The 19,631-nt window shown below is 34.2% G+C and overlaps 2 protein-coding genes across 5 annotated transcripts in view; both read left to right on the plus strand.

The window, feature by feature from the left end:
* Nucleotides 1-179: 179 nt before the first annotated feature.
* LOC106134659 (ras-related protein Rab-27A) lies at nt 180-4,714 on the plus strand. The gene is made up of 5 exons (XM_013334757.2): nt 180-550; nt 907-974; nt 1,392-1,506; nt 1,772-1,968; nt 2,342-4,714. Exons 1-5 carry the CDS (start codon nt 407-409, stop codon nt 2,445-2,447), a joined length of 630 nt encoding a protein of 209 aa, XP_013190211.1. The 5' UTR covers nt 180-406; the 3' UTR covers nt 2,448-4,714.
* A 1,630-nt stretch (nt 4,715-6,344) lies between these two features.
* LOC106134691 (sorbin and SH3 domain-containing protein 1) overlaps nt 6,345-19,631 on the plus strand; it is a 244,816-nt gene continuing 231,529 nt past the window's right edge. For 2 of the 4 annotated variants that reach the window (XM_060945675.1, XM_060945677.1), the window contains exon 1: nt 6,355-6,505. The gene's annotated coding sequence lies outside the window, so the exon portion shown is untranslated. Of the gene's footprint in view, nt 6,506-19,631 lie in introns of all 4 variants that reach the window. The other 2 variants (XM_060945676.1, XM_060945678.1) reach the window with 2 other exon arrangements.

Below are 19,631 nucleotides of genomic sequence, written 5' to 3' on the forward strand. Positions count from 1 at the left end.
TAGACTTTAAGAACTTATTTATGATTAAACTTGAGTTTATCGATTAACAAACAAACTGAGATACCACTTCGTAATTTTTTATGAGTTTCATGGAATATGAGATGTGAACAGCTCACTTTAGATAACATAGTTTGCTGCTAATTGTCACTGTCAATGTCAGTATTTAGTCAAAATGTCAACATCGAATCGAGTACTTTGCTTGGCCTGTTGTTTGGTTTTTGTTATATTTTTTATTATTGATTATTAAAAAACAACTAATTTGAAATAATACATAAGTTGTACAATTTCTGTAATATGAAAGTGTAAAAAAGCTTACTTGGTCTACTGATAATATGTGTATATACAATTTTTAACTTAAAAAAATAATAAATCTCAGCGCATCGCTCAATTGCTACAATCAAACAGAATGGACTACGATTATCTGATAAAATTACTTTGCGTAGGGGATTCAGGAGTTGGAAAAACAAGTTTTCTTTACAAGTACACGGATGGAGTGTTTCACACACAATTCATTTCTACAGTGGGCATCGATTTTAGAGAAAAAACTGTGGTAAGCCTTGCTATAAATTAGTATCAATGTTTACTATTGGTATCCCATGGTTTCATTTTAATTGTTCGAGATGTATTTTTTTCACGCACAGTTTTAATTTGTACCTTTTACTAAGTTTATTGATTATTATTAGTATTTATATTCAATTTGTTAGGTTAATATAAGGAATTAATTGTATTATCTATGTTTTTTATGTATTTTTTATGTTTTATTCAAAAATATCTAAATTGGTATATTTTACATATCTTTTTTAATATAAATATTCTTTTTGTACTGCCAATATTCTATTTTTAACTCTTGTGTATCTCTATAAAATATTGGGGATCATATTTTTTTTAAAGTAATTTCTTTTGCAGATATATCAGCAAAATGGACGTCAACATCGAATACATTTACAACTTTGGGATACAGCTGGGCAAGAAAGGTAGAAAATAAAACATTATATATGTTAAACATTAAATTATATTACATGCATGATGCAAGTAGCACAGAGCCGCGATGAATGGCGTAGTTTGAAGGAGGCCTACACCCAAGGGGTAGAGACGGACTGAAGAGAGAGAGAGAGAGAGAGAGAAATTATATTACATACTTAATACAATAAACTAACCTTATAATTTAAACCTAATCTTAAAAAAAAGAAAAAAGAAAATGAAATAATAATTAAACTAATTAAAAAAAAATGTGGTGCTGACTGCATTCCCTCACTGGAAATGATAATAATAAATATGTATTGTAATTCTTTTAACAAATAATGTTAACAATATTCCGGTTTTGGGCTATAATCTGCCTTAATATTAATACATAGTAAATAAAATTAATACATCAAACCTTTTTTTATCAGATTTCGTAGCTTGACAACAGCATTCTATAGAGATGCAATGGGATTCCTTCTTCTATTTGACTTGACCAATGAAGCATCTTTTCTTGAAGTGAGAAATTGGATTGAACAGTTGAAGGTGAAAACTTTTTATATAATAGAAAGTGTTTTGTATTGTTAATTTATTACTAGACTATATTATCAACCATAGTGCTTGAAACTAGTGAAATTAATTTTGAATTTCCTCAAAATATTATATGATGTTAAAATATCCAAAAGTTGATTCAGTATTTAAATTATCAGATACAATAAAATGTAACAATATCCTAAATTAACCAACTGTAACTCCTAAACGTAACAATATCCTAAAATTTGTTTCTATAACAGGTTTTTCTTTATTTCAGACGCACAGTCTAAGCGATGATCCCGATATAGTGCTGTGTGGTCACAAATGTGATTTGCAAGAGAAACGTTTGGTCAATCAAAATCGTGCTCGGGAGTTTGCCAAGAACTACAACTTGCCGTATCTGGAAACAAGTGCAAAGACTGGGCAGAATATTGACCGGGCTATCGAAATTCTATTGGATAAAGTCATGTTCAGGTATGTTATGCATGACATATTAACTTTTTTTATCTGTGTTAAAGGCATATTAACTTTTTTATCTGTGTTAAAGGTAGTAAAAAAATGCTGAAAGAATCAAATTGCTATTATTGTAATGTCAAGGTAAAATTCACTTCAAGTGGCAAATACAAAAATGACTCGCATAACACTTTCTTTTGTATAGATTTAATATTAAAAATATGCACTTCATTTTAACCTTTTTAATCTAGTTTGGTCTAGGCACAGATATACAATAATCTGCTTTGTCTTCTAACTCCATTTGTACAAATGTACGCAAAAAAATACCAAACTAGAGCCATTTTCTTTCATCAACTAACCAAAACCTTTTTTTAAAATAGTTTAATTGTTTCAGAATGGAATCATCGGTTGAATACGCAATGATGTGCGCGTCCGGGCGACGCCGACAATCCCTGCAGAAATTGCAGGCAAAGCAGGACCAAAAACTATGTATGTGTTAAATTGTTAATTAAGTCTGTGATTTCTATATACATTATTTATCACGCCTGTTTCCCATGGCTATATTTATTCATAGATATTCTTCTAGTATAATTTCATAATCATTTAATTTCACTTTGGCAGTTGAGATAATCCTGCTAAAACTTGTATAAAAAAGTTAATTGCGTCATAAGTTATCGTAATTCTTTACGCATAAAGTGATTAGTTACGAATCCATTTATATTCTTTTTAATTATGAAATAATCGATCTTACAATGCGACTCGCTTGATTCACTTGTATTGCCCCAAAAAAATTATATATTGTGTGGGAAAAATATACATTTAGATCATAGTTTGTTTGATTGTCAGTTATAAAAAAAATAAGATTATTTTGTCTAATTCTTTATTCACAATGAATTAAAAACAATAATTATATAGTATACCTGACATGACAAATTTAAAAGACTGATTCAGGTTTTCTTTACAACTATATCGAGATTCTAAATGTATTTTATAAACTTCTTATTTTTACTTTTTGATGTTTAAATTATAAAAGACAATTTAAATAAAAAGTATCTTTATAAAAAGTATTTTTTTTGCTGATCTAAAGTGCTAACTAGTAAAATTAATTATTAAATACATTATTAGTAGGTTCTTTTTGAACCAATGACAAAATTACACACACGTAATTTGTGCATTCCTGAAAAAAAAAATAACTATTTGTCTAGAATTCGAACCACAACCAAAATAGTTGCAAATTTTATTTAGTTTAGATTCTTCATGAAAAAATTTTAACAGTCATTTGACTTAACAAAGAAATCAAGGGAAAGCAGTGATATTTAACAGTAGTGTCGTTACCAAAACTTGAAATTATTGAAGTACTTGCTTAATAACATGATCTCTAAAATCAAATTATTATTAAACTTCTTATATTAAGTAAATGTAATTTGTAATTCACAATTTGTATATAAGCCTATGGATATAAAGAAAATATTCCTTGTATTATGTACCTTTATCAGGGTAATTTATTCTAGTCGTGAAAAGTTCTTTTCTATTATTTTATTTTTAAATTGTATTTCAATTTATTAATATTAAGTATTAGAATAAGCAGTTTTATGACAGTATTTTGTGTAAAAGGTATTATTGAAATAAACAAACAATGATTGAGTACAAACAAGATTTAGGATTGGACATTACTATAAAATGTATGAGGCGAGAAAATTATTGATTTTGTTAATTAAACCATTGATGCATGACAACTGCTTAATGTTTATGGATGAGATGACAAACAATTTTAAATCGCAAATAGCTTTAATTATTTTGTTCTTTTATTAAGACGTTTGGCAACATATTAGGTTTTTAAATTTCTTCTTCTTATTAGCTATTGAAATGATATATTTAAATTTGCTTTAGGAAGCGCGTTTGTTTATAAATATTCCGCACAAATGTTTGCTTTGCACAAATGTATGTTGTTACATTGATTAAATTAGGAAAGTTATAATAATATTGATCTCTGTAAATTAAGGTACATGTTATATTTTATTATTGACTAATAAGATGTTGAATGAACTAGCGTAATACAAGTATATTAAAAAACATCGATAAGTCAGTAACATATCCGTATTTTTTATGTTATTAAGTTTTTTTTTCGTTCCGTAGCCAAATGCACCTAAAAAAATTTTTGGTTATTTTTTTTAACATGGCGAATTTGTGATAACCTAGTTTCGATTTCTCAACGTGGGATAATGTGCTTATTCTCACAGCTTGCGGCCTACGTGTGTTATTTTTATTTGTGTACTTTATGTAAGAAAACAAGATAAGAATAATATAGGACTTTATTCTGATGATTCTATGCTTGTAATGGATATGAAGTATTGTGATGTTATCAAAAAATAATTTATTTACCAAATAATAAAACAACGTGACATGAAAATGCTGAAAGGTACCGAGCGGCAAACTGTATGGTCATAAAATTTTTATAGGTAAGGACTTTTTGAAAATGGTTAAAGGAGCAAAATATTTATTGAATTTAAATAAACACTATCCCGTTTAGGTATTAAAATGAAGATTCAAATTTTTTAATCTTATAATATCAAGGTTTTTGATGTATAAAATATCAAATATAATATAATAGTTTATTCTTTGTGTCAGTAATATATATCATGTAAATACAAATTTTACTAATTTGTGATCATTTGGCTTAAACTAACATATATGAAAATACTTATTACAAATTATAATGTTGTAGATATTGACAATTTATCCTTGACCAAACTGCCATTTACAATTAATTAATGTCAATTTATGAAGAATATATCTGATGTTTGTAGTATTAAACTCAATTTATTGGATTAAATATTTCTTTTTATTTCAACGTCTATAGGTTATTATCAACTTCCAGGATTTTGGCTTGCTACTAGGCCAAAACTAATGCATACTTTTTATTTAACAATAAACAATGATTTATTTGTGCTCTTCGTAGGTCCATGAACATAGGTAAGTTCACATCTCATTAATTTCAGAAAATATTCATAAATTCGCCTAAGTTGTTTGACTTTGACTGTACCTATGTATCAGAATTTATTCAGCTCCAAAATTGACTCGCGACTTCAAAGTGGAACCAATACGCGCGAAGCTCCGAGATTGGTTTGGGGTGTCGAATCTGTGCTCATTCGATCTGTTCCAAATCGAATATATCTATATACATATTACATTTGAAACCTTACACCAAACGAGGGGTTCAGAGTACAGTAATCATCTGCCCCTCTGTACGCACGTGATGCGTACTCTTGCAATACGAAATCCACCCTAATTTTAACCTACTTCCCAATGCTTAAAACATATTTTCGTTCACTGTGTCCCTTATAAGCTGTAGGAGGGTAAAGATAAGCGTAACAAATAGACTTTGTTGTGAGGTAGTAGTGTCTAAATTAGCCTGTCGTCGAGGGTCGCATCAGCAGACTCCTTCGCGCAGTCGCGGAAGCACAGAACGTCACACTAGCGTTAATCTTCGGCCTATCCGTGTTTTTAATGTCCGGTGAAATTTTATATTTCGTACGTGAATTAAAGATGTCATAAAAAATTATAATTTTGTGTAGATAGAAGTTTTTGGTGTAAGTTGATGAGGTTTTGCATTGTAAATACAATGCCGGCTGTGTTGTAGAAGCGCGGAGCATGTGTGCCTATGTTCGTTACGTTAGTCGGTTTGTTTATGTATTGAAAGACAACAGATTGGTGCAAGCGAGCGTCGAGCCGGCTCTAGGGATGTGACATTGCTGATAAAAAATCGATTTTTATATAATCGATTTATTTTTTAAGTATGAAAAATCGATTAACAAATAATCGATTTTTCTTAAGAAAATAATCGATTTTATTATATTGATAGATTTTTTTCCTAATTTTTCAATTTATGTCAAAATAAACGCCATTTACATTATATTAATAGATTTATGCATTAAAAATAAACAACAGAAACAGAAAGTTCTTATAAAATCAACACAAATTAAAGTTTTTAACAATCAAGTTTGAAAAATGAAGTTTCAGCAACGAATAATGAATAAAATATCAACCGAATGTCGGTAAAATACTGTTCATCGACTAAATCCATCTAGAGAATGTTTGATTAAATTAATCATCTAAACTGTTTTAAGAGCACAGAAAGAATGCACAGATGGCGTTGATGTAATATTATGGAGCTATGATAGTATTCTTTGGCAGTTCGCGTTCCGGGCTCCAAGCCAGAAGACAAAAACGTAATGTTGGAGTGCATTTATTGTATGATTATAAAAATCGATTTTTAATCGATTATTAATTTAAAAAAAATCATGTATAAAAATCGATTTTTCTTTTAAAAAAATCGATTTTTAATCGATTTTTTCCATAATCGATTTTTTTTTCACATTCCTAGCCGGCTCCGTAATTTGAGGCTCGCGATTTGATATGAATGGAGCGTTACTCCTAAACATCTGTGGAAGATCGGACTGGCGTACGGACTAACGTGCGAGTGAATGTGCGAGTGCAGTGGAGTTTTTTACAATACTAATAATTAAGCGTATCTTTCGCCGAGATCAAGCCTTCAACGGTAAGTCCGAGGAAATTTTCTTGCATGCTTAGTTGCAATTTGGAGTTAAAAGGTATAAATTTTGCTTGATTTTTTTTAAGATTACTTTAACTTACAACTTGCGCAAAAATATTTGAAAATCCCAGTACCTACCTACATTCAAGACTTGGATGGAAAGAGTTATAATCAACCTTTTTTGTTTTTTCAAAAGTTTATCACTCTTTTCATGGATTCGCGACGATTATGGGTGCTCTAAATATCTACTTTTCGCTACAATTTATGCCTACAAATTATATTAAATTAAGCGCAAAATAGTAGGTACGTGTCTTAACGTATCTAGAAAGTAAGGCCTTCATTAATTTCAATTTTTTTTTATATATATTTGTCTCTCTCTAAAGATTAAGCTGAAGTAATATCACTCAGTAATAGAGTTCTTCCCCACTGGGTGAAAAATAATGTCACATTAAGTTTGTAGGAATGGTAGGTACCTATTAGATATTGTGGGTTAGCTATAAAAAGCTTCTTTTATTTATATGATACCTATTTTAACCTTAATGTTGCAAAAAAAAAACTTGTCATTCTTTCCTTTTTTTAAATAAAATATGGGTGTACTAAAGAAGATTAACTTTATATAGACGAATGGTCATAAATAGCCATATCCACAGAATTATCGTGGCGTTTAATCATAAAAAAAGTTTTCCTTGGAGTGTTTGATCTATTTAGTTGCTACATTTCTTGTAAGCCTATTAACTAGACCATGTGCTCCTTTTTCTGATATTGTTTGTAATTATTTTCGGGGTGTGTTTCCCGGCACCAATACAAAAAAGAATAGAACCACTCTCTTTCCCATGGATGTCGTAAAAGGCGACTAAGGGTTAGGCTTACAAACTTGGGATTCTTTTTTAGGCGATGGGCTAGCAACCTGTCACTATTTCAATCTCAATTCTATGATTAAGCCAAATAGCTGAACGTGGCCATTCAGTCTTTTCGAGACTGGTGGCTCTGTCTACCCCGCAAGGGATATAGACGTGACCATATGTATGTATTTTCGGGGGATGGGGGAAGCTCGGGGGAAAATATTTCGATATAGGTAGGTACTTTTTATTTTTATCTTGATTTCGCTAAACACGTAGGTGTAAGATAGTGGCTCCAAAATAGCAAGCAATATACATATTGCGACATCTCAATGCTAATAAAATTTGATAAAAGGCCGAATACCGAATTGGTAACATTTTATGATTAAATTTACAAAAAAGGCACTTACTTTATCTATGAAATATTCAGAGCTTGGAAAATATTTATGATGATTACCTACGTCCGATATATTTTTTATGTGACATTAGCATAAGTTTAATGCTACATTTTAAACTAGAAGGTTAATAAGTCAATACATCCCCATTAGCGATAAAAATTTCATGATCGGTCCAGTATTTCCGAAGATAAGCCGTTACAAATCACTATACCTAGTTACAAATTTTAATGTAACAGTCAATCAAGGGAAATTAAATTATTCTTTTAGGTGATGGGCTAGCAATCTGTAACCATCTGAATCTCAATTCCACTTTGTACGTCTTAACGTTGAATTTATTGCCAATGTACTTATTAATTAGATAGGTATTGTATTAACTGTTAAATAGAATTGTATAGATAATAACCCTGGCTACAGCAGGAGCATTACGTAATGGTTCTCAATAAAGTGGCAGTGTTCAGTTCTATTACCCCAATTAATTTTAATTCATCTTAATTATTCGAAAATTTTCGCTTAGTTATACTGTTGTTAATTTTTAACAACTGAAAATGGTAATCTTATCGAATTTGCGCTACATAGATGAATATGCTTATTTATTTAGTTGCATTTTACGAGGGGTAATGAAATGCCAGGAACGGCATTTACAAAAGAAGATATATAAGCAGAAACCTAAGACTATGCTAAAACGTCTGTCAGCCCGTCTCTTGCCATGGTTATTGGAATAAAAAAATATATTAGGGTCATCGCATTTATTAGTAACCCTACAATCAGGAAAGCTGCCTATCGGGATATGAGCAAAATGAAGATAATTTACATGTTCCCTGTGAGATGCTAAAGACGGGCTTAAAAGCTCTTTGCTGTATCGGTTTATTGAAAGCTCTACCTTTATGTGTTGAAATATACCTACTTGATATTGAATATTCTCAGGCACCATTATTTTGTAGGATAAAAGAGAATTTTATAGTCAATGAGGACACATTTACTTCAAAAGATTATTAGTGGAATAATAAATGAATTGTGCTTAGTAACCGAGCGGTAAAATAAAATATTTTCTTGTGTAGGTACAATCTTTATCTATACTAATATTATAAATCTGAAGAGTTTGTTTATTTGTTTGAACGCGATAATCTCAGGAACTACTGGTTCGAAATGAAAAAATCATTTTGCGTTGAATAGACCATTTATCGAGCAAGGCTTTAGGCTATATAACATCACGCTGCAACTATAAGGAGCAAAGAAATAATGGAATATGTGAAAAAATGGGGAAAATTATTCATTCTTAAGGGCTTCAATAATGCCCAAAATGACTATTCCACGCGGACGAAGTCGCGGGCACAGCTTCACATTCAAGTCATTCAAGTCCTTCTTCCTAGCGTAAGTCCCCTTTACATCCTCTTCTCTCTGGAGAGACGGGGTACGCCCATTTTGTACAATAAGTTATTGACTTACTATAAGCATTGGTTTGATTTAGCAGACTGCATAGGTCCAAAAATGTTGTCTTGGACTTCTAAAACAGTTAGGTTGTATTTTTGATTACTACTAAACATTATATAGAAGACAGGTATATACACAGTGTGAAATACTAATTGGCTCCTTGGATCGGATCCTACTGTCTTTCGCAAGCCTCCGCACGTGCCAACTGGCCCAAGGGTAGATAACAATACTATTGCTTTTAACAGGAGTTTGAACTTGTTTATGTTATTTAACTCGCCTGTAAGGTGTCCATGGGTAGGCAGAGACTAGGGATTTCCATTGCAACGATCCTAGGCTCAATATATACTCGACGTTTAGGGTAACAATAGTATCAATATTTATTTTATTAAGGTAACAGGTCTTCTTTTTTAGGGGTAAGTAATTAATTAGTGTGGTTCCCGGCACCAGTACAAAAAAGAATAGGACTACTCCATCTCTTCCCCATGGATGTCGTAAAAGGCGACTAAAGGATAGGCTTACAAACTCGGGATTTTTTTTAGGCGATAGGCTAGCAACCTGTCACTATTTGAATCTCAATTCTATCATTCAGCCAAATAGCTCAGCGTGGCCTATCACTCTTTTCAAGACTGTTGGCTCTGTCTACCCCACAAGGGATATAGACGTAACCATATGTATGAATTAGTGGTGGAGCAGTTCAAATATGGTCCAAGTACGATGTTCTCAACCTGAACTTCATACATTTCGATACAAAGTATTGTTATATCGCAATTGTAGCACCCCCTTTCAAGTAAAAAAGCATTACATTGCATTGTAATTTTAAACAATATGTAAATTGCAAAACAATACATTAAAAGGCTTAAATTGCACAAAAAAATATCATGTCCTTTCTTTCCTATTCCACTTGTCTATTTAACTCCTCGACGGACATATTTTCAATAGTCCAATCTCTAGCGGATCCCTGTTCTAACGACGAAACTTGGAAAACTCAGTGGTCGTCGACGTGGTCTACATTCAATAATGTATCAATCCCCCTTGGTTAGGTCGGGGTAACATGACATACATATAATCACGTCTATATCCCTTGCGGGGTAGACAGAGCCAACAGTCCTGAGCGGACTGATAGGCCACGTTCAGCTATTTGGCTTTAAGATAGAATTGAGATTCGAATAGTGACAAGTTGCTAGCCTATCGCCTAAAAAAAGAATCTCAAGTTTGTAAGCCTATCCCTTAGTCGCCTTTTACGACATCCATGGGAAAGAGATGGAGTGGTCCTATTCTTTTTTGTATTGGTGCCGGGAACCACACGGTTACAGGACATAACCGGCATTAATGTAACTGTGCGGGACACATTGCTAAAGTTTCGTGTTACACTTTCGATTACACCTTTTCAGGGTTTCCCACCAAAAATACTGGATACCTTATCGTTTTGTTGTAAATTTTCAGCATTCTATTAGTCATATGCCACTCATTTTCTTCCTAATGGCTTTAGTCTCAGTTTGCATCGTCACATAGCTGAACGTGGCCATTCAGTTTTTTCAAGATTGTTGGCTCTGTCTATCCCGCAAGGGATATAGACATGACCATATGTATGTATGTATGTTGCATCGTCACCTCACTGGTGAGGAGACCACCACGGCACCAATAGAAAAAAGAATAGAGCTACACCATCTCTTGGCGTAGTTCGCCATGGATGTCGTAAAAGGCGACTAAGGGACTTTATAAACTTAGGATTCTTCTTGTAGGCGATGGGCTAGCAACCCGTCACTATTTGAATCTCAATTGCATCATAAAGCCATTCAGCTGAACGCGGCCTTTCAGTCTTTTTTATACTCTTGGTTCTGTCTACCCCGCAAGGGATATAGACGTGACTATATGTATGTATGTTATGAATTAGACAAAGGGGAAAAACACGGATATTCTTAAACAAAGCGTGAGAATATTGGTGCTAATTGATTCTAATTGATCCAGTTGTTAATAGTTGCTCCTTTTCGAGGTACAATGACCTTGTTTTACATAGTCAATGACTGGCTATCAAAGAATCTAGTGTTACTTTATAAATTGAAGGGACTCTATTCACCCCGTGCAAATATTTTGTAGATGATGCGATGAATCCGAATGATCTATAACGTCTTAGATAAACATAGCTAATTGGTTTTAGTAATACTTACTTTTTCGCTACCCTTCCTTATCTATACCAATACGAGTATTATAAAGCTGAAGAGTTTGTTGGACTTATTAGGAGCGAAGAAATAATGGAGAATGTGAAAAAAGCGGGGAAAATTATTCATCTTTGAGGGCTTCAATGATACCCAAAATAACTATTCCACGCGGACGAAGTCGCGGGCACAGCTAGTTAATAATAAAGAAAATTTCAAGAAAAAGCTGACCCCCTGTATTGCCTTCTTAGAGGTAGGAGAGGATAATTATTTTTTTTAAGTTTAATCAAGGCAAATACATACACAAAATTGCATTCTAATAAAAGGAATAGTTTTCGCGTGATTCGAATATAAACAAACAGGCAGATAGAAATTAAAAAATCACATTTATGCTTCTGTTCGTCATATTTGATTCCCCTATACTCATCAATTGTTTTGGCGATATCTTTCAAGTACCTACCTCTAGACATCGGTCAATTACATTTTTTTTTATACATGAATAAGAACATGAATGTGAGGTCTGCATAGTATGTTAGATTACCCTAATTGTCCTATCTAGACTTAACTAGACAATCAATACCGCTGGCAATCTACTCCTACACTGCACATCCTACTACCCTACACTACACACTACTACTACATCCTACTAATATTATAAATACAAAAGTTTGTGAGTATGTCAGGATGTCAGTATGGATGTTTATTACTCTTTCACGCAAAAACAACTGAACCGATTACGATGAAATTTGGTATGTAGGTAGCTGAAGACCCAGAATAACACAAAGGATTTTTATCTCGGAGTTGCCGCGGGATTGATTCCACGCGTACGAAGTCGCGGGCGGCCTCTAGGATATTGTGCCTCGTGCGAATATTTTATAGATGACGCGATGAACTCAAATGGTCCATAAACATGTTTGGATTATAATAGCCGAATAGATTCGTAACGTAAACAATGTTCGAATGTTTCCCGTTCCTCGCTGATTAGAATAAACAGTTTGTATAAAAAATAGGGTAAGGTCGAAGTTTCCTACGAACATGTGGCGGGCTCTACCCTATATTAAACGCTAACGTTATAATAATGCCGTTAGCGTTTAATAATGCCGTGTCGTGTGGTTCCCGGCACCAATACAAAAAGAAAAGGACCGCTCCATCTCTTTCCCATGGATGTCGTAAAAGGCGACTAAGGGATAGGCTTACAAACTTGGGATTCTCTTTTAGGCGATGGGCTAGCAACCTGTCTCTATTTGAATCTCAATTATATCATTAAGCCAAATAGCTGAACATGACCATTCAGTCTTTTCAAGACTGTTGGCTCTGTCTACCCCGCAAGGGATATAGACCATATGTTATAATAATGTGTTTGAATTTGCTCAAGCGGTTCCCGGCACTATAGAACAGGCTCACTCCATGTTTTTCTCATGGATGCCGTAAAAGGCGACTAAGGAGAAGGCTAATAAACTTGGGCATCTTCTTGCAGGCGATGGGCTAGCAACCTATAACTATTTGAATGAAAATACCATGAATCTCGATTCCATAATTCAGCCAAACAGTTGAACGTGGCTTTTCAGTATTTTCAAGACTGTTGGCTCTGTCCGATAGCCTTTTCATTGGCCACCTTTTACGTCATTCATGAAAAAAAAAGAGTGGTCCGGTTTCAAAGTTCCGGGAACCGCAAGGCCTTCCCTTTTAAATATCGAGCATAGGACATACATATTGTAATAGAAAAAAGTTCCAATTTTCAAGAAACGAGATTATTGAAAATTGTCTTTTCTTTACTTTCTTTAGTTCAAACGAATCATACTTTCCCGTGAACATTCTAATCAAAAACAATCACATCTCTAGTTTGGAATTGAAAGGGAAAATATCTCAATAATGGAGATAAAGGGCTCTGGATGGGTTTACGATCTGGGAATGACGTTGGGAACTACGTTATCTATTGGTGACCCAACCCTTTTCACTGCCACTCCGCTATACATCGCTACTTGTGAGCCGATGTTCGAAGATAAACGGTAATGTATAGAGTAGGGGAATATAATACGTGAGTACTCGTATTATTAGCATTATATAAAAAGCGAAAATAAGCAGTGCAAGTACTACATACAACATACATATGGTCACGTCTATATCCTTTGCGGGGTAAACAGAGCCAATAGTCTTGAAAACACCGAATGGCCACGTTCAGTTATTTGGCTAAATGATAGAATTGAGATTAAAATAGTGACAGGTTGCTAGTCAATCGCCTAAAAAAAGAATCCGAAGTTTGTAAGCCCATCCCTTAGTCGCCTTTTACGACATCCATGGGAAGGAGATGGAGTGGTCCTATTATTTTTTCATTGGTGCCGGGAGCCACACGGCAAGTACTTATTTATGTTATTTGTCGTAGGGATGGCATACGTAATACGTATATGGGACTAATATTATAAATGCGAAAGTTTGTGAGTATGTCAGTATGGATGTTTGTTACTCTTTCACGCAAAAACTACTGAACCGATTACGATGAAATTTGGTATGTAGGTAGCTGAAGAGCCATAAAAACATATAGGCTACTTTTTATCCTGGAGTTCCCGCGGGATTGATAGGGTTTCTATGCGGAAGTCGCGGGCGGCCTCTAGTAGGTTATAATCTAGTAGCTATATATTATGTGTGCATTGTATTATGTTTAAACATTTATTTATCTTGCTCTGCGCCAACGCCAATCTCCTGTTTGGTTTTCTTCCACCCAAAGGTTGACTGGAAGATATTGCATTAGCGATAAGTCAGCTTTTGTGCCATCTCTGTCTGCTTGTGCTGTTTTGTATGTTTTACTCTTATGGTGCAATAAAGAGTTTTACCTAACTATCTATCTATATCCCTTACCGGTAGACAGAGCCAACAGTCGTGAAAAGACTGAATGGCCACGTTCAGCTGTATGGCTTAATGATGGAATTGAGATTTAAATAGTGACAGTATGCTAGCCTTTCCCATAGATGACTTATACGACATCAATGTGAAAGATATGGAGTGGTCCTATTCTAAAGTGCTACAAGCAGAATTCCTAGTTTTTTAGCAAGTCCCATAGTCACCATTTACGACATCCATGGGAAGAATATAGAGTAACCCTATTCACGGGATATTCGAGGGATAAGCAGAGACTAAATCCACTACAGCAATCCATATTTAGCAATTCATATATATATTCTTTTGGTTCACCTCGTCGATTTTTTTTGTACTCTTGACTGCATCGTAAGTGTGCTGCAGCATGCAGCCATTAACTTGTAGGTATATTAGGGGGTAAAGTAATAAGTATCTACTATCCCCAAAATTAACACGGAAGCGGGAAATAACGGGATTTCAATTTGAGAGTAAATTTTGACGTCCAAAATGATTCGAACAAGTGAAATAGCATTCTCATCTAACTGAATTAGTTAGTGAATAATTTATGATGCCTGAATTAGTCAAATGAAATACGCGCTTTTTAGTCTGGTCACAATTTAAAGTTAAACCGTTACTTTAGCCGTACCTACGTGGGTTTACTTAACTTACTTAACGTTACTTAAGGATCATATAATTACCAACCACCAAACCACCAACTTAAAGCTTTTCTGTTTGGTCAGCTGGTTGACTGGTAGAGAATGCCAAACGGCATTAAGTACGTCTTTTTTACATTTTTTTTGTGCAATAAAGTTTTAAATAAATAAATGAACAGACTATGAAATATATTTCTCATGTTTTCATTAATCCGGCACGTCATCGCGCCTTTGATATGAATCCAATATAGGAGGATTCGGAGATATGTGATGTCGGAAAACTATATTACTTGTAAAGCCCTTTCCATTCGACGGTGGAATTAGTTAGTTTTACTGCAAAAATAATTCATAAATTTACCAAGATATTTTCGAAGATGTTGACGTAAGATACAATTCATCTCTCGTTTCAAAATCTTCCGAGAGATTATAAATTTCCTAGGAAGTTTATAAATTTGCGGTAGTTGTTATTTTCGGGTGACATGCCTAAATAATCTAGGTTACAGTCAGTGTTCCCATACCCCGAAAATGTAGCAACCAGATCGACCCATGTGCTTGTCAATGAATCATGTGTGTTTATTTTGGTCACCTGTCGAAACAATGAATTTTATGTGTCCTCGTTCTATAAATTTAGTACCAAATGGTACCTACCTCATGTTAAACATACGTATTCTGCAAGGTAAGCCTTACAGCTGAACGTGGCCTTTCAGTCTTATTGATATTGTCCGCTCTGTCTAGTTAGGGCTAGCAGCCTGTCCTTGTCTTTTTGAATCGCAATTCTAGCATTGAGCCAAATAGCTGAACGTGTCCCATCAGTCTTTTCTGGAAGAAGACTGTTCAATCTGTCTACATAAATAAATAAAGATGTGTTTATATGTATGTATGTAATGTATAGTCCAGTGGTTTATCACCGTAAAACAGGTCTAATTACCTACTTCTACTCCTTCCATAAATGTCACGTGATTTTCTTTGAAGCAAATTTTGATTTTAATACTCTAAGTTATGGTCTGTACCTTGACACATTTATCATAATAACATTTTTCTCAATACAATAGTGGAGTATATTTAAAACTATATAGACTTAATTTTGTACGTTTATGGGTCGTTACTCTTTTACGAGTTCGCTACGATGACGCAAAGAAGATCATCTGTTAGAAACGATATTGATATTTTATTACTTAATATGTTGGATATGTATTTTATGATATTTTTCTAGGAGATTAGTAAAGAATTGTTATAGGCTTGTTACATAATGATATTACTTAACTAAAACCGAAATACCGCTAAATCATTGCGCATACAACAAATCTTTAATAACAATTATTATTAGATTTATATAACATATTATTAAACAAAACTTAACTAATTAAGAAGTTTTAATAACAATAACTTATGTACTTTATTTGATGTTAATTAACGTTGGACGGAGAAAGCCTAGATGAATGTACCTTGACTAATCGGGGATACCTAGTGAAAGGTCAGGTCAAGAGTACCTTAAAGCGACGAGCTTACATGACGCGAATGATGATTGTAGTAAGTGAAAGAAGTATGTAGGGGTCATGGTAAGTGGAAAGACAGAGATAAAGATTAGGCAGGGACTTCAATCCCTGCCTGTCCCTGCGGGAAAGGTGATTTTATGTGTGGTATGTATTTAATTTGATAATTTAAACAAAATTACCAAAATCTTTACACACGGCGTGACCACGTATAAAGTAGGCGACGCTACAAAATGGCCGAATGTTAATTCAAAATCCCCTTTTTAAATTTCGAATCCAATAATAGACACAAAACCGCAAAAGGTAAGGTTGTGTCGTCCATCTATTGCGGGGAAATCCGGTCGGACTGTGACTCCCGTCCCGCTATAAATCTATCGACAGATAGTTCTACACTTATCAGCAGCTGGGCACATCCCTAGCCTGACGTAGTGGCGCCCAACCTTTGGAACCAAATCCATAGGTACTGCAAAAAGATACATATATACATATAGTCACGTCTATATCCCTTGCGGGGTAGACAGAGCCAACAGTGTTGAAAAGACTGATAGGGCAAATTTAGCTGTTTGGCATATATAACAGAATAAAAGATAGAAGATTTACGACATCCATGGGAAAGAGATGGAGTGGAGCCGACGGTTTATGTTTTAATTGAAAAATTAATTATTATTTAATAAGACTATTAGACAATTTATATTGTAATTGGAAAATTGCTTTTTTTTTCGATTAAAATGTCTAAGTGGAAAAATTTTGGTGAATCTCGATAGATAAATTTAGGCGAAGTTTGAGAAACGTAGTCCTTTGTCCCGGTGGTGTTATCGATGGATGAGAATTATTTCGTGGATTTATGAAAATTTTATACCAATAGTATTTAGATCTTAGTTATTTTAAATGATATTTTAAACTTGATGCCGTGTGGTTTTTTCACTTTAAAATAGAACCCACTCTTTATCCTTTCCATGGATGTCGTAAAAGGCAACAAATAGATAGGCATATAAACTTGAGAATCCTCTTGTAGGCGACGGGCTATGCTAGCAACCTGTCACTATTTGAATCTCAATTCCGTCAGAAAGCCATACAGCTGAACGTAGCCTTTCAATCTTTTCAAGACTGTAGACTCTGTCTAACACGCAATGTATATATTTAGTCAACATGAATTGTGACTATATGTATGTATGTTGTAAACTTAAAGACGAACAAAGGCTACCTTGTACTTAATTGGGATAATGAAAGTAATTGCAATGCTTGCTTATGCTGTGATATGTATCGATATATTTTCAAGAAAAATTTAAAAGGATCCGTTAATAGCAGTCAAAAAAGGAATTGGCAAGTTACCAAGAAAATTCTAGCTTTGCCCGGCCAAGAATTCAATACTGAACGGAAAAGATAAAAAGGGTACTAGGCGTCCTATAGCTCAATGTAGTACTGACCTGAAATTAAAATTAAATACTACAAAAAGTATATCAGTTGGCAAGGAAAATTTATTTGGTATCAAAGTAGTTAAGTTTGGATTCAAAAACATTAGTACCAATGTGGGATTAAATAACTACGAAGCGGTAACACCGCAAATAAAAAAAAATCAAGCTATAACTATACGCGTGTTGATTCGGAAAAAACAAAAGATGATAAAAATTAAGAGTGTCGCAACAACACAAAAAAAAAATCAAACAATTCATGTTGACTCGGCTACAATAAGGAACTGCGAAGTTCAAGAAATCCTTATTTCCTCTTAAACAAAATGACGAGGCAGGTCATCGTCCTGCGTTATCTTTGTTACACAGTCTGCCCTTTCATATGCAGCTGGGGCATATCAGCCATGAATGCACATATTGATCCAATCTCCGAACGCTTTAAACCGCGCATTTTAATTGGTCGAAGATGTTTTGAATTACTGTATAATGGTTTGACACATGCTTCATTATGTCATAGGTGTACCATAGGTGTTTAGTATTGGAACTGTAATCAGAATTTTATGATGTTCACTTATATTTATTGACGGCCTCTGTTGCGCAGCGGTAATCCTCTTGTCTGTAACACTGGAAGTTCCGGGTTCGAATCCTGGTCAGGGCATGATGAGAAATTTCTCTGATTGGTCTTGGATGTTTATCTATCTAAGTATTAATTATAAAATATAGTATCGTTGAGTTAGTATCTCGTAACACAGATTTCGAACTTACTTCGAGGCTAATTCAATCTGTGTAATTTGTCCCGTATATATTTATTTAATCAGTCATCATAATTCTGGAGCGTCGAACGTAAAGGTGCCTGAATAATAAAAGTGTGATCAAGGGAGTCACATATCCTATGATCTGTTACGGGGTCAGACAGGAGTGGCTTCGTGTAGAAGCCCTGACTCACTCAGTACAGGATCGTGTTCATAGGCCTCTGTGGCGGCCTCTGTGGCGCAGCGGTAATACGCTTGTCTGTGACATCGGAGGTCCCGGGTTCGAATCCCGGCCAGGGCATGATGAGAAAATAACTTTTTCTGATTGGCCTGGGTCTTGGATGTTTATCTATATAAGTAATTATTATAAAATATAGTATCGTTGAGTTAGTATCTCGAAACACAAGTCTCAAAGAACTTACTTCGAGGCTAACTCAAACGTGTAAATTGTCCTAAAAAAAAAAAAGGCGCACCCGGGATCCAGTCTAGAGAGAGAGATGGAGGATGATGATGATGTGGACCGAGGATGCAAACGTGACTTACACCAGATAAACTTTTTCATGGCAAATGCTTCTCAAGTTTTGATACCTCTTTGCTAATTCTCGGATTATAACAGTATATCAACAATGGCAAATAATTCACGAAAGTCAGCCAAATTCTTCAGCAGTAGTAGATAATGCCTTCATAATATAACAGACATGTTCTCGAAAGTTCTACCATTTAGTTCACAGTGCGGGCGCTTTGTCTGTAGGGGGAAATTTAATTACTTGCCAACAATACATTCACGTCAGCTTTTGTAGTGAAAAAATAGTATACATGCACAATTTTATATATTTTTTTTTGTGTAATGCAGCGTAGATAGTATTAACGGGTTACAAATGTTTGGAATAGCAGGAATTGTAAGCTGAAATCTTTAGTTGGAATAAAAGATTTTTTTTTTATTAATGGCATATTATTATAACAAAACATAACATATAATCACGTCTATATCCCCTGCGGGGTAGACAGATCCAATAGTCATGAAAGGACTGATAGACCACGCTCAGCTATTTCGCTTAATGATAGAATTGAGAATCAAATAGTGACAGGTTGCTAGCCAATTGCCTTCAAGAGGAATCCCAAGTATATAAGCACAGTCCTTAGTTGCC

The sequence above is a fragment of the Amyelois transitella genome, chromosome 9 (assembly GCF_032362555.1).
Source record: "Amyelois transitella isolate CPQ chromosome 9, ilAmyTran1.1, whole genome shotgun sequence".
NCBI lineage: Eukaryota > Metazoa > Arthropoda > Insecta > Lepidoptera > Pyralidae > Amyelois > Amyelois transitella.